At 46.5% G+C, this 23,660-nt stretch overlaps 1 protein-coding gene across 5 annotated transcripts in view; it reads left to right on the top strand.

Moving 5' to 3' along the window:
- Nucleotides 1-23,660, top strand: part of MYOF (myoferlin) — a 155,679-nt gene that overhangs the window by 125,085 nt on the left and 6,934 nt on the right. For all 5 annotated transcript variants that reach the window (XM_019939645.3, XM_073794182.1, XM_019939644.3 and 2 more), the window contains 12 exons: nt 63-74; nt 1,489-1,587; nt 3,006-3,131; nt 5,056-5,211; nt 5,645-5,736; nt 9,439-9,609; nt 10,334-10,482; nt 13,040-13,179; nt 15,258-15,346; nt 15,435-15,530; nt 20,322-20,463; nt 22,765-22,864. In XM_019939645.3, coding sequence (XP_019795204.2) covers nt 63-74; nt 1,489-1,587; nt 3,006-3,131; nt 5,056-5,211; nt 5,645-5,736; nt 9,439-9,609; nt 10,334-10,482; nt 13,040-13,179; nt 15,258-15,346; nt 15,435-15,530; nt 20,322-20,463; nt 22,765-22,864 — 1,372 coding nt within the window. The remainder of the gene's footprint in view (nt 1-62; nt 75-1,488; nt 1,588-3,005; nt 3,132-5,055; nt 5,212-5,644; nt 5,737-9,438; nt 9,610-10,333; nt 10,483-13,039; nt 13,180-15,257; nt 15,347-15,434; nt 15,531-20,321; nt 20,464-22,764; nt 22,865-23,660) is intronic.

A 23,660-nucleotide genomic window follows, 5' to 3' on the forward strand; every position in this document is an offset into this window, starting at 1 on the left:
CCATCTCTGTGTGACCTGTACGTGGTTCGTCCTCTTCCTGCCCATATATATGCGATGGGCAGCTAACAGAAAAGGTAACTATTATACACATTTTGCTAGACTTAAGATTCATGTATTTTCTGCCTGTAGCTGATACATAAATAAATAAATAAATAATTCTTTAAATCCAGGGTTGGGTTACTGGTCTATAAAGGGGAAATAACTGTAGGTGTATGTATAAACAGATATATATATACAAATATACAAATAAGAAATAGCTTTTCTTGAGTGTTCCTTCTTCCTTCCCCCCAGATGGAAGAAGAGGCTGTGTTGCTGGTGACACACTCTTTTGGGCAAGCTCACTCTTCCTAGGTAGATTAAGCCACGGGTGGGTCTGATGGGATCTATTCTTATTATAAATCTGAGTGGAATTTATAGTAGCCTTCGATAAACTACAGCCTTCTACAGTTTGAGAATGTTGCACGAGGGATTCTAAATGCTGTCCCTCCTGCCCAGTCAAAGAACCACCGGATTCTGAACTCTGGCTGCACGTTACCTGGGGAACTTTTGAAAGCATCCTGTATGCCAGGTCTCACCCCAGGCTGATTGAATTAGAATCTCCAAGAATAGGTTGGGAGCCACTGGTCTAAACAAACCATGATGCCTCCCTGCTCTTGCTTCACGTTTTATAATTTTCAAAGCTCCTTCTCCTAATGATGTTATTTGATGTCCAAAACAACTCTATGAGAGACTTCCCTGGTGGTCCACTGGTAAGACTCTGTGCTCCCAGTGCAGGGGGCATGGGTTCAATCCCTGGTCGGGGATCTTGGGGAGCTAAGATCATCCCACGTGCCACACAGCGTGGTCAAAGAACAAAACAAAACGATCCTGTGAGATGGATGGGGACAGGTAGTGTTATTATCCTATTCGGTGGATGAAGAAAATGATGCTCAGAGATGTTAAACAACGTACCTGATGTGGTATGGCTTGTAACGTAAGGGTATGGCTTCTAACGTAAAGGATGGAACTTGAATTAGAACCAGTGTTACCCACTCTTAGCTTAGTGAGCTCTGTTTTGCAACGCATTGCTGGCTAAAAGGGCTAAGGAAATGAAACAGTGGAAAACACATACTGGAGGATGAAATAGTAAACACATACTGAAGGTTTTCTTTTAATTTATCTGCATATGTAAATATCAAGTCAACAGGATAAGGGAGTAAAAACAGACAAATGAATAGATGGTATCCATAGAATGTAAGAAAGTCATCTAGTGTAGCTGTGGCCATTAAAGCCACATTTCATTTGGCCAAGGATCATCATTTCACCTCCAGCTTCTGGGTAGAAGAATCCTGAATGCTTTGGTGCATGTAAACAAGAGTCATATAATCTCGCCTCTTTTAGGTTCAGAAGTACCTGTTTCTCTTGTCTATTACCTATGAGTTTTCTTGCAATGATTGGAAATCCAGGGCATCACTAAAGATTTTTCCATTTTCATGTGTCTTTCTTTAGGAGGAAGAAATTATTGACTGGTGGAGTAAATATTATGCTTCCACAGGGGAACATGAAAAATGTGGACAATATATTCAGAAAGGCTATCCCAAACTCCAGGTACCTGGGCCTATGCTACTGTGGGTGGGGGATTGACATGCGTTAAAACTGGCCACAGGCAGAGCTGAGTGAAAGACTGAAAGGTCCAATGGTGGGTGCTGAGGCTGAGGGGCCAGGAGCACCTCTGGCCTCCTGGGGAGCCCCCTTGTGATGGATTTTGCCTTTGCCAAGGTTCCCGGGGTTTGAGGACAGCTGTTGATTTATGGTTATGTGACTGCCACTTTAGGGCTTGGGGACATCTGGCCGAGGGTTGGGAATGGGTTGGCACTGCACTAATTAGGCCAACAGTTGTCCAGTTTGACCAAGGGAGACCTTCAAAGTCATGGTGCTCTTGCAAAAAAGCATGAAATGTCAACATGCTTTATTCTGTCCTCTAAACGAGCATCAGTTTCACTAGCTGAGAGGTTGATTCTTTTACATGCATGCAGTGTACAGTCACAACTGTGTGTCCAGGAGGAAGACAAGCTATTGGACTAGGCCAGTCTGGCTGTGAACGATCTTCCTGTTAATGGTTTGGGTTTTCCAGTTCTTTATTCATTTTTTCAGAATGTGGAAAAATCTGCTTTCTTTCATGTGATTGTCATAACATCTCAGTGCAGCTTGAGAAACACCAGTGTGTAAAGAACTGCTTATTTAGAGAAATAAACTAGGCTGGCAGATCAGCCCCGCTGTCCATCCTCCATCCCTCCCTCTTTCCTTCCTTTTTTCCTCCTTCTCCTCTTCTAGCTTTTTATCGAGGTATAATTTACGTACAGTAAAGTAATCCATTCAGTGAGTTGTGATAATTGTATATACACCTACATAAACCACTACCAAAACAAGGCAAGGAACATTTCCATCACCCCAGAAAACTCCTCTGTACCCCTTGCCCTTCAATTTCTCACAACCTTCCAACCCTCTTAGAGACAACTGATCTGATTTCATCATCGTAGATCGGTTTTGCCTTTTTTTATACTTCAAATAAGTGGACTCATACACTACGTATTTGTGTGTGTGTGGCTTCTTTAGCCCAACACAGTAGTTTTGAGAGCCGTCATATTGTCTTGTGCATCAGTAGTTTGCCCCTTTTAATTGCTGAGTCATATTCCATTGTATGGATATACCACAACTTGTTTATCCATTCTCCCGATGATGAAGCTGCTATGGACATTCTAATACCATGTGGACATGTTTTCATGTCTCTCGGATGAATACCTAGGAATAAAACTTCTGCATCATAGAGTAGCTGGATGTTTGACTTCATAAGAAATTGCCAGACACTTTTCCAAAGTGGTCGTATCATCCTGCACTGCAGCCAGCAACGTGAGAGTTCTGGGGCTCCGTCCACATCTCGTGCCCATTTGGTATCGTCAGTCTTTTTGATTTTAGATTCCACCTGTATTTTAATGAGAAATTAAGAATCTGTTGATGGTTTGCAGATATATGACTGTGAACTGGAGGATGTAATGGAATTCGAGGGCCTGACAGACTTCTCAGATACTTTCAAGCTGTATCGAGGCAAATCAGATGAGAATGAAGATCCTTCTGTGGTAGGAGAGTTTAAGGTGAGTAAAATGTGTGTGTGTGTCCTGTTTAAGATCCATCTTTATTTTCTTTATAGACCTAGGATAAAGGACAACCAAGCTCTGGGTCAGGGACGTATCCCCTGACATCTGAAGGATGCTAGAAAATGCCAACAAGGACGAGGACAGTGGGGTTGGGGGCAGAACACTCAAAGCCATCCTCCGTTATCTTTCAGCCTTGAATCCTGTAGAGTCAGCCTCTCTAAGCTCTAGTGCGCGCACGCACACACACACACACACACACACACACCGCCCCCTCCCAGGCTTTCAACACACACACACACACCGCCCCCTCCCAGGCTTTCAGCAGGACCACTGCAGCACTTTCCCAATCCATCGTCCTTGCCACCCTTCTCATCCACGCTCTAGTCCATCTTCCACGCAACCAAATCTGATCGTGTTTCTCGACCGCTTAAAGACATCGCTTGAGTTTCCACCGGGTCAAGTCTCAACTCCTTCCAAGGGTTGGGCTGGCCTTTCACAAGCTTCTTGTCTCTCCTGCCACTGCATCCTCTCCAAGCCCCCAAACACACCCTGTCCTCTCACAACTTGGAGCTTTGGGACAACTTCTTCATTCCCTGGACGCCCTTCCTTCCCTCTCTGTGGTCTGACACACTCCTACTCATTCTTTTAAGCGCCAGCTCCGATGTCACATTCTTTGTGAAGTGTTCCCTGGTTGCTCCTGGCAGGGTGACTCACTCCTACCCCAGGCTCCCTGGGTCCCTGCTGCTACTAAAGTACCACTCACACTGTAAGTATCTGCTTTCACAACTGCCCCTCCCTCCAACCACAGTTGGCAAATCCGTGGCAGATGTGCTGTTACTTTCTAATCCTTTCGAATAGCAGACATTGCTCATCTATCAGACCCTTTTACCCTACACGTGGTTTCAAAATCCTTCTCATTATAGCCTTCCACCAAGCCATCAAAGATAGCATGAGAGTCAAACCTACTTAGCACCCCTGTGCCAGACTGGATTCCTAGAGTTCGTTTTTTGGCCTCCAGTACCTGGCACATGGTAGGTGCTTACATCATGCTGCTTTACTGAGTGAAAGTAGCTGGAACTAAGACCCACGTGTTCCGAATCCAACTTCAGTGCTTTCTCTTGTACATAAGCTGGTTTCAAGATAAAATATAAGGCCTCTCGAGCTGGCCTGATGGCTCACTCATTCAGAAACTGCTTACTGTGTCCCTGCTGTTTCATGCCCAGCCCGGTGTTAGGTCCTGGAGATAGAGTGATAAACAAGAAATAGTTCCCTCCCTCAGGAAGCTCCCAGTCTAGTGAAGAATATAGACAATAAATAGACAGTGACGACGCAGAGGTCAGTGCTGCAATAGGGGTGAGTGCGGGGTTAGAAGAGAGTGTTAGGAAACCTATCCAACCCAGGGGCAATCAGGGAGGTTTCCTGGAAGAAGTGACACTTTTCAGCTGAGACCTGAGGGATGAATGGGAATTTGCCTGGGAGTGGATGGAAGGGGGTTTATAGGGGTGATGCAGAAAAAAAGGGAAATCACCCTTTATACTTTATTGGGTTTAAAAAATAATCATTTTTATTCCTATCTTCAAAAAATGTGCAGAATTTCACTTCTTATCACCTCCTTTGCCATCATACTGGTCCAGGCCACCTCCATGTCTTGCCTAGGTTTTTGCCGGGCCTCCCTACCTCTGCCCTGCCCTTTCTTCTCCCCTGTGATCTATTATGTAATTACTTTATCATCACTCACTTTCCCCACTGGAAACATGCAAAGCACACCATAGCTATCTCTTTCACAAAAGGCAGCCCTTCATCTCCCAATCCCACAGCCCCTGTGGCTGCCCCCAGTGTCCTGGGGGAAAGGACACTGCCCCAAGCCCTCTGCCCTGATCGCCCAAGGTCCTGCGAGTACATCTGTGTGTCTCTCTCCTAGGGTTCCTTCAGAATCTACCCACTGTCGGATGACCCCAGCGTGCCGGCCCCTCCCCGGCAGTTTCGGGAACTACCTGACAGTGTCCCACAGGAATGCACGGTTAGGATTTACATTGTTCGAGGCTTAGAGCTCCAGCCCCAGGACAACAATGGCCTGGTAAGAGTTTGGGCGTGGAGCCTTCTCCTATAGCAACATAATTACAGTCATCCGCCACAGTAATTGTCATGTTCTTTCTTTCTGGGCTCTGTTATCTCACAAGGGGAAAGATACTCTATCAAAACAATCTGTTCAGGAGGATTGTCCCTGTGGGGATTTATCTCAGAGCTTGAAGGGGCTTTGGAGCCTCTGGTTCACCCTTCTCATTTTACAGACGTGACCTCGGAGGAGAATTGCTTTGTCACTGCTCCCCGCCACTGCCTCTCCTCCAAAGGTGCTCTGGCTGCGTGGCGCCAAGAGGAAGCATTGCCCAGACCTGGTCTGAGGCTACCTCTTCTCATCAGGGTGGGAGCGGGTGTGGAGTCTGTCCCAGAAACTGCCTTGAACTGGCACCCCGTGGTGACATAACCTGCTGTCTGTTTTGTCCCCACAGTGTGACCCTTATATAAAAATAACGCTGGGCAAAAAAGTAATGGAAGATCGAGACCACTACATCCCCAACACTCTCAACCCGGTGTTTGGCAGGTAACGGGCACTTCCTAACGCTTTTCTGTGGTTCTTTTCTTCTTGGCCTCTGTGCTAAGGATGCAATGGGTGCTAGGCCCTGCTCTAGGCTCGGAAGCTGTGAAACTATGTCTGTGAACTATTCAAATATCCACGTCGGTGGGGCAGGTAATAAATACGTAAATGCACAAATACAAGAAATTTGTGGAAGTGAAAAGTACCATGAAGAAAACTAAACCAAGTCTGAGAGATTTGCTGTGAGACCTGGAGGGACGGGGGGCGGGTAATGAGGCCCAGGAGTCCAGAGGGTTTGTGGCTTCTAGACAAGAAGGGTAGGCAGTGACTTACATGTAGTGAAAGGTGGTTCTCACTCCCCGATCCTGCTGAGCTCTTTTCTGGGATGCTTTGACTCCACCACTTTGAGCCAGTATATGTGTTATTGACTCTGTTACCAAAACTGAGAAGGCAGCAGAAAGTGATGGGGTCAGATGTCCCGCTCCCTGTCTTCTGTTCCCGAAGATTTTATTTATTGCTGTTGGGTCTTCGTTGCTATGCGTGGCTTTCTCTAGTTGCGGCGAGTGGGGGCTACTCTTCGTTGTGGTGGGTGGGCTTCTCATTGCAGTGGCTTCTCGTTGCGAAGCACAGGCTCTAGACACGCAGGCTTCAGTAGTTGTGGCTCATGGGCTCTAGAGTGCAGGCTCAGTAGTTGTGGCTTGCGGGCTCAGTAGTTGTGGCTTGCGGGCTCTAGGGCGCAGGCTCAGTAGTTGTGGTGCACGGGCTTAGTTGCTCCATGGCATGTGGGATCTTCCTGGACCAAGGCTCGAACCCGTGTCCCCTGCATTGGCAGGCGGATTCTTAACCACTGTGCCACCAGGGAAGTACCCCAAAGATTCCTGAAATAGCATTACCGTCTTCATCATTGCCATCTTACATCTGTTCTGGACTGTTACACTGATCTCATCAGAACCTTCTGAAGGGTAAGGCGCCCCCAAGTGACCTCTAAGAGGACCGGCTTTTTTCAGCTATAAACTACTTCCACATTTAATAATAGCTACTATTTGCTGAGCTCTTACTGTGGATGTGCACTATACCGAGCCCTTCATAGAAAACATCTCAAAAATCTCACAACTCTGAGGGGCTACCCTCACCTGACAACAGAAGAAACGGAGGCGCGGAGGGAGTCAGCGCCACCTCACTCCACTGCTGAGCGGCAGAGCCGGGACTCACGCCCAGGCCACCTGAATGCAGCGTCTGCAAGGCCGCCACCATTTGATTTTCACCTCAGTGTCAAACCCGGCAGCTGACAGGGCAGGCAGAAACGGCCCCGCTTTACAGGTGACAGAAACAGGGCACCAGAGCTGTGTCCACAGAGCTGGTGCACCGGGCAGCCAAGACTTAGGTAGAAATTCCTGACCAAGCCCCAGGCTTTTCCAACACCCTTGGTAATGTTTCATATTCCGGGCCAAGCCATCACCTGTAGAAAAATGTTCTTTGCACAAAACATTTGTAAAAACAGTGCTATTTTTCCCCAGAACTCTGCTGAGAAGGAGGACACTTGTTCTTTTGACGTGTGACTGTATTTTAATTTCTGGCTTTATTATCCTGCCCATCCGCTTCTTCTCTACTCGCGTTTGTTGTTGGGTGCCCTCATGCAACCCTTCCCTCTCGTGTGTGTACATGCGTGTGCACGCGCGCACATGCACACCCTCTGTGCTGTACACCCCGGGGCCGCGTGCTAGAGCCAGGCAGTGGAAGTAATCCTCCGGCAGGGCAATATGATTGTTTTCCTTTTCTTCCCCTGATCCAGCCCTGAGGTCTAGACAGGAAAAGGCACGCAGGGCAGGAAGGAGGGCTCCATGCGAGGGACACAGGGAAGCAGGGAAAGCCAGCTTTTACGGGAGAAAGGGGGCCCTGTCTGAATCGCTCATCTCGGAGCCAAGCACAAGCTTAATTAAGTGGCAGGAAAAGTCTAGCTTGGAGCCACCCCCGAAGGAAGTGATGCCGTCAGGCTCCGCAGGGCCAATCGCCATCTGGTGAACGTGCAGACATCACCCCGCCCAGCAGGGTGGAGCCAGGGAGACGCGGTTCTGCAACCCCGCCCACGGCTGCGGTCCCTGGCCTCACTCTTCTCCAGGGTGACGTTCTTCTCAGCGGAGACCCTCAGGGATTCCATGAAAGGAATTCGCGAAGGAGCAGCCTTTCCTACGTGCTCGGCCACTGTTCAGCATTGTTAGCCCATAACATTCAATAGGATGTCAGTCTGCCAGAAGATGTTGATTGTGTTCTAAAGAACGACGTATTCCTTCATCAGACCAAGATGCTTGGGTTAAAAAGATAACTGCAGGACTTCTCAGAACCTTCAGTTTGCCCAGAGGAACAGAAGTGGTTCTCAAACTTATTTGAGCAAAGAATTCTTTTTCTCAAGGGACACATGTTACCTGTCCCTTGGAATCAGTAATGGAATTTGGGGGCTCGTGTGGATATGGTGCTTCAGGTGTGGCCATGACTCCAGCACCTTCTATCCTGGGCCGCCTTCCTCCTGCAGGCCCCCACCTGGCTGCAGCAGTCTGGAGAAGTCACTGAGATGTATCTAGGAGGCACCCGAGAAGCTTGTCTCCAGAGCCCCACTGACACATACCCTTCTGCTCAAGAGATTAATACTCCTGGCTCTTTGGGCAAGAACCAGTCCACACACCAGAGTGGCAGGAGGAGAAGTGGAGGCACAGTGAGAGAGGAGAGATGCAAGAGGCCTCTCACGGTTTTCTGTCCACAAAGTTTATTGAGCACCTACTATGGGACTCAGCCCTCTGTGTGCAGATACAGAACCGAACCCCACCCATCTGGAGCTTATGCTGTACAGCTATCACCATCTCAGAACTGGCACCATATTGCTCACCTACCACAGAAATTACTGTTTGATCGTTTATCGTTCTCTCAGAAGTGTTTGCATTTTAATACAGATACTATAGAAAAGCCTTCACAAATCAGTGGCAGAGCCAGAGAGCCTGGGAGGGAGGGAGCCTTCTTGGCAGCCTTCTGCTTACCCCCTCCAGACCCTCATGCTCCTGTGGGGTGAGTCCAGGGTGTTCCATGGGGTGGTGGTCTCTGTTGAGGCAGAGAAGATAACATAGTAGGGGCACAGATATGGGGGCTATAAATCAGGGTGCTTGTGCCTTACTAATCTCCCAGCTGGGTAGAGATGACTGGGTGCCCAGATAATAGGCATATATGCTAATAATATTATAATTATTAATAATTATTATATAACATAATAATTTATTGTTATTACTATTATAGCTATTGGGTTTTGAGTAATGCACTCATACCAAATGCTTTCTAAACATTTCTTCCCTTGACCCTTGTAACAACATGGGATGGTAGGGAATATTATCATCGTTTTACAGATGAGAAAACTGAGCACAGAGAGGTTAAGTAGCTGGCCTAGGGTCCCGCAGCTAGTAAGCAGCAAAGCTGGGGTTCTCGTTAGGCATTTAAAGCCCCGGATCTTCTCCTGAGCAAGTGTACAGTCTGTTGCTCTCATTACTAACGGGCACTACTTAATCAAGCATCCCTGCCCGCCGCCATCCACCTGGCTATCCCGGCCATGATGTCCTCCTCCTGCAGCCCCGGCCCCGGCCTGGGGAGTCTTTGTGCAGAACCCTGGTTTGTGTGAGACGCCCGGGTGGGATCATGGAGATTCTAACCTTGCATTTGTTTATTCAGAATGTATGAACTGAGCTGCTACTTACCTCAAGAAAAAGACCTGAAAATTTCTGTCTATGATTACGACACCTTTACCCGTGATGAAAAAGTAGGAGAAACGATTATTGACCTGGAAAACCGATTCCTTTCCCGGTTTGGGTCCCACTGCGGCATTCCTGAGCAGTACTGTGTGTAAGTGTTTGTTGACAGTTTGCTCCATCTAACGTTAATACCTGGGGAAGCTCTGGCGCTCCACCTCAGGGCCTGTCTTAACTGAGCCCCTGCTCGTTTGAGTCAGGTAGATACTGTTGTTGATAATAGAATCATCTTAGAGAGAATCAGGACCATAGCATTGCCCATTCACATTGGCGTCTGTGTACAACGCTGGCCCCTGGAGCAGTGCAGTGCTCTGTGGGGATGGCGCAGGCAGCAGCCCCTGGAGAACCAGTCTCCACTCTCCCATTCTTCGAGCCCCTTCCCTCCTTGATGCCCAGGACCAAGAGCTGGCAATGTTTGATGGCAGGAATTCCCTGCCCCTCCCTCCAAACTGATCAATTCTCTGATGTCCCTCTTTCCCTGAGTGCTAAACAGTGCCTTTCTGTAGTATTGAATGAGATACAGCTTGTGATTTCTAATTTGTAAGTTTCCCGATTGTGATTACAGGGATCTCAGTCAAACTCATTTTTTACAGAGGAGGAAACTGAGGGGCGGTGGGGAGTACCAATTGGCTGAGGCCAAAATGATTGTGGATTTTAGGTCTCTAAATCCTAAATAGATTTCTGGGCAAAAGCCAATGTGTAGAGCACATTCCCTGCTCCCCCGTTAACATGAGAGCACCTATAAGTATGTGTGTGTATGAATCCAAGAAGAACTTGTGTGCCCTGCGGTAACTCCGGGTGTGGGATATTATTCACAGCTCTGGAGTCAACACCTGGCGAGATCAACTGAAACCAACACAGTTGCTTCAAAATGTAGCCAGATTCAAAGGCTTCCCACCACCTGTCCTTTCTGAAGACGGAAGTAGAATCAGATATGGAGGACAAGACTACAGCCTAGATGAATTTGGTAAGCACATTGCCATGGATGGCAAGCTGGTTACAAGTTTGCGTTGGGGAGGGGGGTGGACAGAGCAGTGCCCTAATACCATAGGGAATTCCGTACACATGACTGTCTAACAAAAGCCCCATTATAGTAGAGTTTTGCTGTCATGTCAGGTGTCAAAGTGGACACGTTTTCTTGTCTGTCTTATGTTTCACTTGACCTTTTTAGGTCATAGCCATTTGAGCTTTGAACACAAAGTTCTAATAATTAACTTATTTCCATGTAATGCATAATTAGCTCAAAAGTACTCAGATGGTAGTGGAAGAATTTCTCCTCCAATTTTATTCCATCATTCTCCCAGTCCTTCTCTGAGAAGGCTCAGGGATGCTGGGGGCTGGTTTGAAGACTCTGCTGAGTTCACATCTGGCTCACATCCGAGCTTGGGGTCTTGCTCTTTCCTCAGCGGTAATTTATAATGCAACCTGTCCTGACACATAAACAGCTAACTGCATCATGACAGAGACTGAAATAAGCTTAATAGAGCGTAAGAGCTGTGGCATGATTCAGTGTTTCGTAGGGAGGAGGGCTTCCTGGAGGGGCTGGCAGTGGGCTGTGGCTTTGAGGGCACATGGGAGAGCCAGAGAAAGCTGATCCCAGGGCACACAGGAGTGAAAGTGCTTCCTGATCATCAGCTGTTTTTTCTTGACATTGTAAGAAACTATATTTGCCTGGCTTTCTTAAGAGGACTTGGTTGATATCAGGGATGGTAAGATGTTTAACAAATGTTGATGCTGCTGTTAACAGGAGAACTTGCAAAAGGGACTGGGAATAAACTGGCAAGCAGCATGGCCCCATGGAGAAGATTACCCCCAACAATTAAACAGTACCCCCAGAAAGCTGTATCAGTCAGGATTGTTCCAGTTACTTTTGTCACAAAACAAATCACCCCAAAAGTTAGCCGCTGAAAACAACCATATTGTTTTATTTTTTTAAATTTTTATTGGAGTATAGTTGATTTACAGTGTTGTGTTAGTTTCTGCTGTACAGCAAAGTGAATCAATGATACATATATCTACTCTTTTTTAGATTCTTTTCCCATATGGCAACCATTTTGTTTTGCTTATAGTTTTGCGGGTTAGCTGTTCAGGAAGGGCTCACCTGGGCAGTTCTCACTTGTTGCTCACGCAGTCGACTGCTGTCAGATGTTGGCCAGGGCTGCAGCCATCTGAAGGCTCTGCTGAGCTGGATGTCCAGGATGGCTCACGCACATGGCTGGCATCTGCTGCTGGCTCCTGGATGGGGGCTTACGTGGAACTGATGACCAGAGCACCTACCCAGGCCTTTCCCGTAGGGTGATCTCTGGGCACCCAGACTCCCTACACGGCTGGCAGCTTCCGCCAGAGCGAGCACCCCAAGAAGACCAGCCTGGCCTTTCATGGTTAGCCTCGGAAGTCACACAGCATCCTTTCTTTAGTGGTCAAATATGTCTGCAGATTCAAAGGGAGGGGACATAGACCCCACCTCCCCATGGGAGGAGTGACAGAGAATTTGGGGACTATGTTTTTTAAATGCCACAGTGATGCTACCTAGTTACTGTAATAGTTAAACTTACAAATTTCAGTGGCTTAATGGCAATAGAAGAATAGAATAGTGGCAATAGAAGTTTATTTCTCATAAATTCAAAACAGGTACTCCTACAGGTGGGTGGCCCTCTTCCAAACAATGCTTCATGGACTAGGCTCTTCCATCTTATAGCTCTGCCCTTCTTCAGCTCAGGTGTCTAAGGTCACTGTTTTCTTCCGCGTCCAGAAGAGAAAGTACACACAGAGGATCCTACGTGAGAGGGTTTTATGGGCTAGGTCTTGAAGTGACACACATGTCACTTCCACCTACGTTATATTCTAGCCTACCTTGTTTGCACGGCCACACCTAACTGTAAGGGAGTCTGGGAGACGGAGTGAGCCCCTGACACCAACGTAAATAGGGGCTGCTCTCACTTACACATTCTGGAGCATTCTGGTCTCTTCACTATTGGCAGCCCACAAGTCAGAAATGAGCCTGGTTGGGGCAGGTCTCTTGGTCAGGAGCTTTTTTTAAAATTAATTAATTAATTAATTAATTAATTTTTGGCCCTGTTGGGTCTTCGATGCTGTGTGCAGGCTTTCTCTAGTTGTTGCGAGCAGGGACTGCTCTCCCTTGTGGTGCGCAGGCTTCTCATTGTGGTGGCTTCTCTTGTTGCAGAGCACGGGCTTTACGCGCCCAGGTTTCAGTAGTTGTGGCACGTGGGCTCAGTAGTTGTGGCGCACGGGCTTAGTTGCTCCACGGCACGTGGGATCTTCCTGGACCGGGGCTTGAACCCATGTCCCCTGCATTGGCAGGCGGATTCTTAACCACTGCGCCACCAGGGAAGCCCAGTCAGGAGCTATTTCTATCAACAACTCTTTCACAAGCTGGTTTGCACACTGGCACTGCCTGACCATTTTTGCAGAGTCTGGGGTGAAGTACTGCAAATCCCTCAAGGCGATCTGGCTGAACTGTTCCCAGATGCCCATCCCTGTTTCACTGTCCTTCTTTATTGCAGAAGCCAACAAAACCCTGCACCAACACCTCGGGGCCCCTGAGGAGCGCCTTGCCCTTCACATCCTTAGGACTCAGGGGCTGGTCCCTGAACACGTGGAAACAAGGACTTTGCATAGCACCTTTCAGCCTAATATCTCCCAGGTAAAGGGCTCTCTGAACCCCTCATCCACACTCCAAAGGCACTGGTGATAGCTGACACAGACTCGCCTCTTTTATCTTTTTTGGATACTTTTAGATATACACGAAATAGAAATGAAACTCAGGTTAGCTTCATCCCCAAGGGGAATTTATTGTAAGAATTTTCAGGTAACTCACTAAATCCAGACAGGAGAGTGACACTGACTCAGAACAACCTTGGACCAGAATTTCTCCCTGTCTCTTGTCTGTTTCTCTCAGAGTCTCCTTTACCCTGCACTTTTCCTTCCTGTGATCACCTTCCCACGTGTCAGAATATTGTGGACGGTTTCTGAGTTTATGTTATAATGTAGCCCCATCTACTTCCACACGTGGAAAGGATTGGTTGCCCCAACTTGGCCCATTTGTCCACCACTGGACCACTCAGCTCTAGCCAGGAGGACAGGGATACAGTACACAGGATGGCTCATCACAGGGACCATGTTGATAGTGATGGGGGAAGGTCAGTTCCTAGAAGCTGGGGAGCAGTTCCCAGAGAAGCAAGGAGAGACATGGAAAATGACAAAATAGTCCATGTAGAAGCTTGTCAGAATGAAGATTTCCAGGTCATGCCTGCAGAGATTCAGATTCAATAAGTCTGGGGTGGGGCAGGGAATCTGAATTTGTAACAAGTATCTGGAGAGGTTCTGATGCAGATGGTTAGGAAGTCGTGCTTTAAGAAATATTTATCTAATGGATGCAAATATCGTTGACACTGATAGCCGAACCGTGGTCTCTTAAAAAGTGACCACAAGGAGCCTGGGCTTACTAGCTGATTTTGTCACTCACTCTTATTTTGTTCCATATTTTGATTTCTTCCTTCTCTAATTCTTCTTCTTTCCCCACAAAGAGCCCATTTCTCCTCTCTCCACTCCTACTCCTCAATTGAATAAAGTCTTAAGACATTACAAAGCGAGGAAGATTGCTCCCTGGGCTACCAATACTTCCATCACCTCTGCCTACTGCATTGGACAGACTCCGGGTAGGTCTTAGGAGACACCTGGATGCCTAATTTCTGCAGTGTGCTTGATGTATAATAGACCCTTGAGCCCTGGAGATTAGTGGGAAGAGAGTCAGGATCCCAGTAACATATATCCCTTTTCAAGGGCTTCAGATAATTCATTTTGATCACAGTGCATTAGGAAACCAGCCTAGTGGTTTCCTGGCAACCTTCTTAAAGACCAGTCTGTTTTAGTCATGAACGCAGTCTACAGAACATCCAAACACAGTTTGGGGGATTTACATTGGTTTGTATCGTTGATACAGTGTGTTAGTGGCATTCCTAGCCTGTCTGGAAGAATACTCCAGTCAGATACATGGGCCTGGTCTGTAGCCGTCAAAGACTTGAGTGGGGCCTCACCAAGATGGCGCCACAGGTGTCAGTCCAGGCTCTCACTCTCCCCCTTCCTGCAAGCTCCCTCTCAGGCGGTAGACACTAGCAAGCCAACGCAGGGGGTCCTCAATTTGGGGGGAACAGTCATGTTCTTGTCATTGTTTGAGTCTCTCCTTCGAAAGTGCCATGCTGTAAGTTTTTCTTTTACAAAATTAAATACAGTTTTAAATTATTTTTATTTTCTCTCTCAAGGTAAGTGGAGAAACCCTTGGGTGTCACAAAACTGGGACTGATATCAAGTAGGCAATGTGAAGATGGATAGAGTGACAGCGGGAAATCTGTTCTGAGTGTGAAGGGCCCAACTTTTAGTCATTGTAAGAGGGGGTGTGTGTGTGTTTGTGTGTTGGGGGTTGTGTTAGCATTGGGAAGCCCCTCATTTTATTAACCAGGGAAGACTCAGACTGATACAGGTAGGTACACGCAGCCATCAGAGACTCCTGGGAGAGAATGGGGGGCGGATGGCCTAACTGACACTGAAGGTATAAGATTCATCTTGGTTTGTTCTTTTACTCCATTTTTGTTTGCCTTCCATACGGACTAATAAACTAGGAGGCCTGAAGAACTAGTTTCATCTAAGACGTATGAAAGAAAATTGTAGTCTCTACCACCCATAATATAACTTCATTTCTCTTTTCATTTTTGAATGGCTTAGGGAAAACTTCAGATGTGGGTGGATGTTTTCCCCAGGAGTTTGGGGCCACCAGGCCCTCCTTTCAATATCACACCCCGGAAAGCCAAGAAGTAAGTAATCTTGAGACCCTGCTGTATCTTACTGGGGTCTTGGTTCAGGACCAGAAAAAAAAGCACCTTCAAAATGTGCTCCTTTCAGATACTACCTGCGTGTGATCATCTGGAACACCAAGGACGTTATCCTGGATGAGAAAAGCATCACAGGAGAGGAAATGAGCGACATCTACGTTAAAGGGTAAGAAAGACTGGCATGGAAGAGCATGCCAAACTCGGTGAACAAAGCAGACTCTCTCCTTCATGAGTGTTCAGTATTGAAAGTGTCCACTAGAGGATCCTTGATTATTTGAAGCTATTATAGTTCATGAATGCAATCTGCTTAGGAAGCTCTAGGGAGACAAAGGGAGAGAGAACAGAAAGAAGAGAGAAACCTGTGTGCATGTTGTTTATGAACAGAGGCATCTGATGCCTGTAAGAACTGATAAGTGTTTCTTTTCTAAGAAAGTGGGTTTTGTTCAGTTTATTAAGCAGATTTGTTATGAGACTTTTTAGTCATGCAGTTCATTTTTACTCATTTTTAATACCTTGAGTAACTAGCCTTAGAAACAGAAGTAGAGCTTCCAAAGTTTCTTTTTTAATATATTTTATTACCAGAAGTTAATGTCCATGGAAGAGAGGAAACATTAGCATAACTTTTTTTTAACCACAAAACCTTACTATGCTTTATTTCTTGTATTAACCCTTGATCAAAACCAAGAGCATAATATTGAAACAGAACTTGGTAAAGATATGCCTTTGGCACCAAAACGTTAAATTATTATAAAATCCTGAAAAAGTATTTGTTTCCTATCTTGATCAGTCTGCAGATAAAATTATACTTGTCATTTATTGCTTTTTTTTCTAAAAAGAATGAACTTTCCAAAAATTGAGCCAGTAAATTAGCTGTGCTTCTGTATCTCTGACGCTTTTTTTTTTTTTTTTTTTGCGGTACGTGGGCCTCTCACTGTTGTGGCCTCTCCCGTTGAGGAGCACAGGCTCCGGACGCACAGGCTCAGCCGCCGTGGCTCACGGGCCCAGCCGCTCCACGGCATGTGGGATCTTCCCGAACCGGGGCACGAACCTGTGTCCCCTGCATCGGCAGGCGGACTCTCAACCACTGCGCCACCAGGGAAGCCCTCTGACGCTTTCTTTTCCTCCTCCTCCTCCTTTTTATTCCACAGTTTTAATTAAATTCATACACATCTGGTTGTTTGCTCTTCCAATTTCTTTATTAAAGGTTACCATTAGTCAAGATAACCTTTAGTAATTAGCTGCTACAATTGTTAGATTTCTTTCTCCCCATTAAACTGTTGGATTCATATAGAAGATTTTATAGATCTAGAAGATTTTATAGATCTTCTCCCAAACTGTTGTTTAGGTTTTCAATCTGTTTCCTTGTCCTTGCTTTACTTTAATTATGATTACATTTTTTAATACAGCAGGCTCTTATATACACTAATATGTATAAAATAGATAACTAACATGTCAATCCCAATCTCCCAATTCATCCCACCACCATCACTCCCATTAGCATAATTTTAAAAAAATCATTCATTCCACCAACATTTACTGAGTGCCTGCATCCAGCGTGCAAAGCGTCATCATAGGTGTTCATTATTCTGTTACTTGCGTAGTTCAATTCCAAATAATTCATGTTGATGTCAGTTTTGTGTTTTTTATATATATATATATATATATATATATATATATATATTTTTTTTTTAATACTTATTTTGTTGTGCTGGATCTTAGTTGTGGCAGCCAGGCTCCTTAGTTGCACATGTTGTGTTATACGTTGATAGTGAGTACAGAACCCAGTGATTAAGAAGTCAGACTCTGGAATCAAACTACCTGGGTTGAAATCCGGTACTTTCCCTACTAGCTGGACAAGTTAGTAAGCTTACTGATCCTCATCTGTAAATTGGAGATAATGATAGTATCCACCACTCTGGAATATTCAGAAGACTGAGTTACTCAAAGCACTTAAGATAGCACCTGGCAGATAGTAAACACTATGTGCATTAGTCAGGGTTCTCCAGGAAACAGAACAGGTAGGATGTGCATATGTGTAGAAAGAGAGAGATTATGAGGAATTGGCTCACATGATAACGGAGGCTAAGAAGTCCCACGATTGGCCAGCTGCAGGCTGGAGACCCAGGAGAGCTGGGGGTATCATTCAGCCTGAGTTCGAAGTGGTGTAAATGCCAGTCTGAGGTCAGGAGAAGATGACATGAGATGTCCTGGTTCAATCAATGAGGCAGAAAAAGGGGGTGAATTCCTCCTTCCTCTGCCTTTTGTTCTGTTCCAGGCCTTCAATAGACTAGCTAATGCCACCCACGTTGGGGAGGTCCATCTACTGAGTCCATCAGTTCAAATTCTAGTCTCATCCGGAAACATTCTCATAGACACACCCAGAAATAATGTTTAATCTGGGCACCCCACGGCCAGTCACGTTGACACATAAAATTAACCATCATACTATTATTATTACTAGTCCACAGGGATTGAGTTTGGTTCCTTGATATGTAAAAGATAAGACTTGTTGAAATTTAATATATTCATAAAGTGAGAACAAAGTTTCACTTATGATCCCAAGTGGCCTTCAATCAAACCTTTGTTAAAGACGTAATTACTGTCATTTAGGTTCACTATAAACAGGGAAGGTTTCATCGAGTTCTTCATTATTCTTTCTCATTTCAGGATCTTATTACCATTCCCCAAGGAAAACTAATTCCAGCTAATTATATATATGCAAATTTATTTGACTATCATAAGCATTTTTTTTCCCAATCAGGGAAACAAACTCAATACTGGACTGAGAGATAACTCCAGTAATCCAAGAATAAAGCAAGATCTAAAGTACCACGTCATATTTGGAATGGAAATCTAATTACTCTATGTGAAAAGATGGATAATGTACAAATAACATCCTTAGCACTACAAGCATATGGGTATTACATACAAAGTTATACGTACAAGTACACAAATGCATACACTTAGAGTAGTTGTTTAACTTGTTTTCAAATTAAAATGTGAAAGATTCATGAAAAAGAGGGAAAAGCTACAGTGGGTGAGCAGTCTAGGGGAGGATGATGGTGCTGTTTAGGGATGGGTTAGAAGCTGAAGCTACCAAGGTCACAGCCAGAGTGTGGACTCTCTTCAGTGAGTTAGTTCAAAAGCTTAAAAGTTAACTGTCAAAAGGAATCTTTCAACTCAGCTTACCTGGTTAGTCAATTGACTAGAAAAAGTAAAACTAGTATAGTTGATTGCTATCAATACCACTATTAGAGGCTTCCCTGGTGGCGCAGTGGTGGAGAGTCCGCCTGCCGATGCAAGGGACACGGGTTCGTGCCCTGGTCCTGGAGGATCCCACATGCCGTGGAGCGGCTGGGCCCATGAGCCATGGCCGCTGAGCCTGCGCGTCTGGAGGCCTGTGCTCCGCGATGGGAGAGGCCACGACAGTGAGAGGCCCGCATACCCAAAAAAATAAAAAAATACCACTACTAATAATAGGACCTAATATTAGCTTGTGAATTTCTAGTCTCCATGGTCCTTTGAAGCAGAGTAATAGTCCTGGACTTTGGAGTCAGACAGGCCTGGGAGTTATACTTATTTCTGTCCATTACTGGATGTATGAGATGTACATCCCCTCTGAACCTCAGCTTCCTCACCTGTGAGATGGAGCTTGTTATACAGTTGGAAAGAATAAAATAAGGCATCTACATACCTGGTTCATAGTAGTTGATCCTTAACATGAGTTAAGGATTTCCCCTTCCCACTCTGGCTCTTCTCATTCTGTCCTCAGGTTGACCATGTGAAGGGAGCACATATCATTAACCTCATTTTACAGATGGGAGATGAAGCTCAGAGGGTTAATGGCAGAGCAAGTTCACAGCCAGGCCTGTCTCCTACTGACAGTCTTTATTTGGAGGAGGCTGCATTGGGTCTTCATTGCTGCGTGCGGCCTTCTCATTGTGGTGGCTTCTCTCGTCGCAGAGCACAGGCTCTAGGCACATGGGCTTCGGTAGCTGTGGCACATGGGCTTAGTTGCTCTGTGGCATGTGGCATCTTCCCGGACCAGAGCTCGAACCCGTGTCCCCTGCATTGGCAGGCGGATTCTTAACCATTAGCACCACCACGGAAGCCCTGGCATCAGTATTTTTAAAAGCTCCCCAGTTGATTCCAATGGGTAGTGGGTGTTGAGATCCATGCATTCCACTCCTTTTTCAGTCTAAAATCTCATGTTCCTCTGGTTCCAAACCAGGAGTCTTCCCCCATAGCTGGCAGATGTGATAACACTTCCTCCCAGACATGTTCATTCATTCCTCCCTCCAACTGGTCTGCTGGTGTGCCAGGCACAGGCCAAAGGGAACTTTCCAAATGTCAAAAGTTAAGATGTCCAGTTGTTGATAGAAATGAATTTTCATAGATAGGAGTATGGATATAGCAGCCTACATCTCCCTTGCTGTCTCATTAATGTGATCATAGTAAATTTAAGAATAATTTACAAATGAAGTGGTAAGATTACTTGAGTCGTGCCTGTTTTGTTTGCTTAAGTAAAATATGGAAAAGAAGATGCTAAAATTTTGAACTGACCCATATTCATTGAGCCTATCAGCAGTGATGACAGACACTGATGAGTTATAGGGAGACTAAAAACATAGCCAGCAAGCTTCACCAGTCTCAAAATAGAAGCTAAATTGTTGATATTTTCCAGAAAATTTCACCTTATCCCTGTTAACTGAAGTCTAAAGGGTTTCCTGCTTTGGTTTGAGAGGAATTATATTTTATTTGGCTACCACGTGTGTTGGATGCAACAGAGTGCCTCCCCTTCATAAATCACCCCCCCAGCTCCATAGATAACTGGAACCTGCCCAAGAAAAGTGCATTAATTCTCCTGCCCTTCACTCTCTCCTAATCACTGCGCAATTTTGCGGCTAGATTACTTGTCAATCACATGTAGCTAAGTCTGTTTGCTTCTGCTTTTCAGTTGGATTCCTGGCAGTGAAGAAAACAAACAGAAAACAGATGTCCACTACAGGTCCTTGGATGGTGAAGGGAATTTTAACTGGAGATTTGTCTTCCCTTTTGACTACCTTCCAGCTGAACAGCTCTGTCTCGTTGCTAAAAAAGTGAGTTCTGAAATAGGCCAGTGGGGAGTGGATGTCGTGGGTCTTCCTTAATGCAGATGCTCAGAAAAGGTTGGGGCTGTTCAGAGTCCGGGAGGTCATGGGTCCGGCTCCTCTTTACAGATGGGGACTTTGAGACCCCAGTGGGGTAGATACTTGCCCAGGGTCACACAGCTGTGGCGGTTATTTGTGTAGTTATAACAGAAGTATAAGGAGCACAACTCTGCTTCCACTAACATGTTGGCAGCAGGGGGAAGGATCTGGTAAGTGGGGGTCTTGCGTCAATACATACAACAACCTAAGTATATGTTTATGTCACAGGGAGACTGATTTCTTCCCCTGATAAGCAGAACTGTTGCACTAATTAACCAGAGGCAAAATATTAATGTAGGTGAAATATCGCTCTTACCTTCCTTATTAAACTTAAGCATCTGCCTGCCCTCCTTCGGGAGCACTTCCGTGAGGGTTCAGGGCCCTCCTGGTGGTAATTTATAAGACTCTCAGAGAACTCAACTCAGACTGGCTTAAACCAAGAAAAGTGATTTACTGGTTCACATTACTAAAAAGTCCAGGGTTGGCTGGCTTAAGGAACGCCTGGAGCCTGGGTTGAGCTGATGTCTTTAGAAACTGCTCTCACCTTCTCCACCCCTCTGCCCTGCCTTCTTCCATGGGCCTCGCTCCCTGGTGAGCGCAAGGTGGCTGCCAGCAGCCCCAGCTTGTATCTTGCCCTCTCGGCAACCTCAGCAGAGAGAGGGGAATGAATCCCCAAAGGCACCAACCAGAGTTCTGGAATTGGGCCCCAGCGTCTGCCTGTTTGAGGCCACGTGTCCATCTCTGAACCAGGGTTGCCGCGCTCTGATTGGCGAGACTGTGGAGTTAGGGATAAAGTCACTTCTCCCCACATTGCATGGACTAGGGGAAGGGAACCTCTAAGGAAAATCTGGTGCTTTCATCCAAAAAGGGGGGGCCTAAAACCTGGGTAGCTTTTAGGATGTCTATTACAGGCCCTTGTCCCATTTCTCCCTTCCCCACCCCCTCCTGCCATATTCTATAAACTTTTCCTAGCTCTGCCTGGTCACCTTCTCACCCTACACCTGATCAGAATATACCTGCCTTATGTCCCATCTGGCCAGGCCCCACCCCCTGCTGGCCCTACTCAGTGCTGATGCTCTAGTGAGCACTTTCCCTGTCCAGGTGAGATGAATGCCTTCAAAGGGCACTTTCTAGAGACATACAGGCTCATCCTGATGTTGAACCATGCACACTTTCAGATAATGAGACGGACCGGGGGGAAAGCGAGGGATTTGGGGTCAGGTAGGCCTTTAGGTAATAAAGTTACCTTTCCTATTTACTCACATCGAGGGCTGGACCTCTCAGCATCCTGAGTAGTCCTTGGAGCATGACCCCACACAGGACAGCCGAGTAAGTAGGGCCAGACAGCAGCAGAGTGGGCTTCTCAGCCCCTCAGAGCCAGGCCCTCTGAGCCCTGCAAAAGGGACCATTCCTGGAATGTCATCTGAAAAACAATCCAACCACCTTCCTTCAAATTCATGAAGCACTGGGGGATGTCCCTTTCTTTTGGGGCCAGAGGAACTTAGGTGTAATCAGGCTGTTGGGGACGTCATTATTATCCTGGGCTAATACTGTCTGGGCAGAAGCAGCGACACCAGGTGAGAACCTAGAGGACACTTATCCCATCCTCTCCCCACCTGAGTCTAGGCTGAGGGATCTGAGGGTCTTAGATGACCACGGTATATAAAACCCAGCAATATTTTTCAAAAGCCAGAAATGCCAGGACATTTTAAATCTGCACGAACAAAAGAGTGAAACCTGGGCCCCCATCTCCTCATCCCCATGTGAAATGGGGGTCGGGGACGTCGCTGAGCAGAAGTAACTCCTCTGCAGGGGATATTTCGGGCTGGCCTGGGATGGCTTGGCTTTGGGAGGATCAACTAGGCAGGCTACAGTCTTTAGGGCACGAGATATCGTCACTCTCCAAACCGCAGGAGTGGCAGCAGGAAGTCACACTGATAGGAACATGGCAGGGAACGTTCTGTTTGGGAATTGCTTGGGACAACCTTTTTGTCACCCAGCTGGTAGTCCTGAGATTTCCTGGGGAGCCCGATTGCCTTATGTCCACCTGGGGTACAGGGGTAGGCCAAAGGGCAGGGTTTCGGGTGGGGATGCAAAGGAGAGAAGAGGCCCCATGCCTTGATGCTGGGTTTTCAAGAGGCCCAAGGGGAGGGTGTTAAGAATCCAGTAATCAGTGTCATTTTGGTTTGTCTGTTCCTGTTGGCATTTTAGGAGCATTTCTGGAGTAAGGACCAAACTGAATTTCGGGTCCCACCCAAACTGATCATTCAGATATGGGATAATGACAAGTTTTCTCTGGATGACTACTTGGGTAAGGCTTACCTTTGGATACTTTTTTCTAAGAAATTGTGCTTGAAATTAGTAAAAGCAATTAAAACTTGGGATCAATTATTTAACTCTCCAATACTGTGGGGTGGGGTCCCACCCCCTGCCTGGATGTCCTCGGAGCGGGGTGGCCTGCCCATCCGCTGCCCCAGGTCCTCTGAGAAGTGGGCACAGTGGGCGCTGCGGGCCCCAGCCACTCCCAGGGCCTTTGCACCAGCTCCTATCTTGCTAGGAAGACACAGATTTTGTTTTCAGGGATGCCACAGCCTTACCTCCACTTCCAAACCTCTCCCCCTGCTCTCAGCACCTCAGAATTGGCTCCCTCCTCCTCCACGCTGCTCTCAGCGGTCACTACAGTTCCCTGATGCCCCGCCCTTCTCTGGGGTAAAAGGCCCTTGTTAAAACACCCCGGCCCAGCCCCTCCATTTCCTGGCATACACCCAGGTCCCCCCAAAGCACAGTCTTCTTATTTTCTCTCTCCCAGGCCTTGGGTGTCTCATTGGCCTGCTCTGTTTCTTCCTCTTCCTCTTTTTTTTTTTTAAATTTATTTATTTATTTTACTTATTTATTTTTGGCTGCGTTGGGTCTTTGTTGCTGCACGCGGGCTTTCTCTCGTTGCGGTGAGTGGGGGCTACTCTTCATTGCGGTGTGTGAGCTCTACTACAGCACAGGCTCAGTAGCTGTGGCGCACGGGCTTAGTTGCTCTGCAATAGGTGGGATCTTCCCAGACCAGGGCTCGAACCCAAGTTCCCTGCATTGGCAGGCGGATTCTAAACCACTAC

The sequence above is a fragment of the Tursiops truncatus genome, chromosome 16 (assembly GCF_011762595.2).
Source record: "Tursiops truncatus isolate mTurTru1 chromosome 16, mTurTru1.mat.Y, whole genome shotgun sequence".
NCBI lineage: Eukaryota > Metazoa > Chordata > Mammalia > Artiodactyla > Delphinidae > Tursiops > Tursiops truncatus.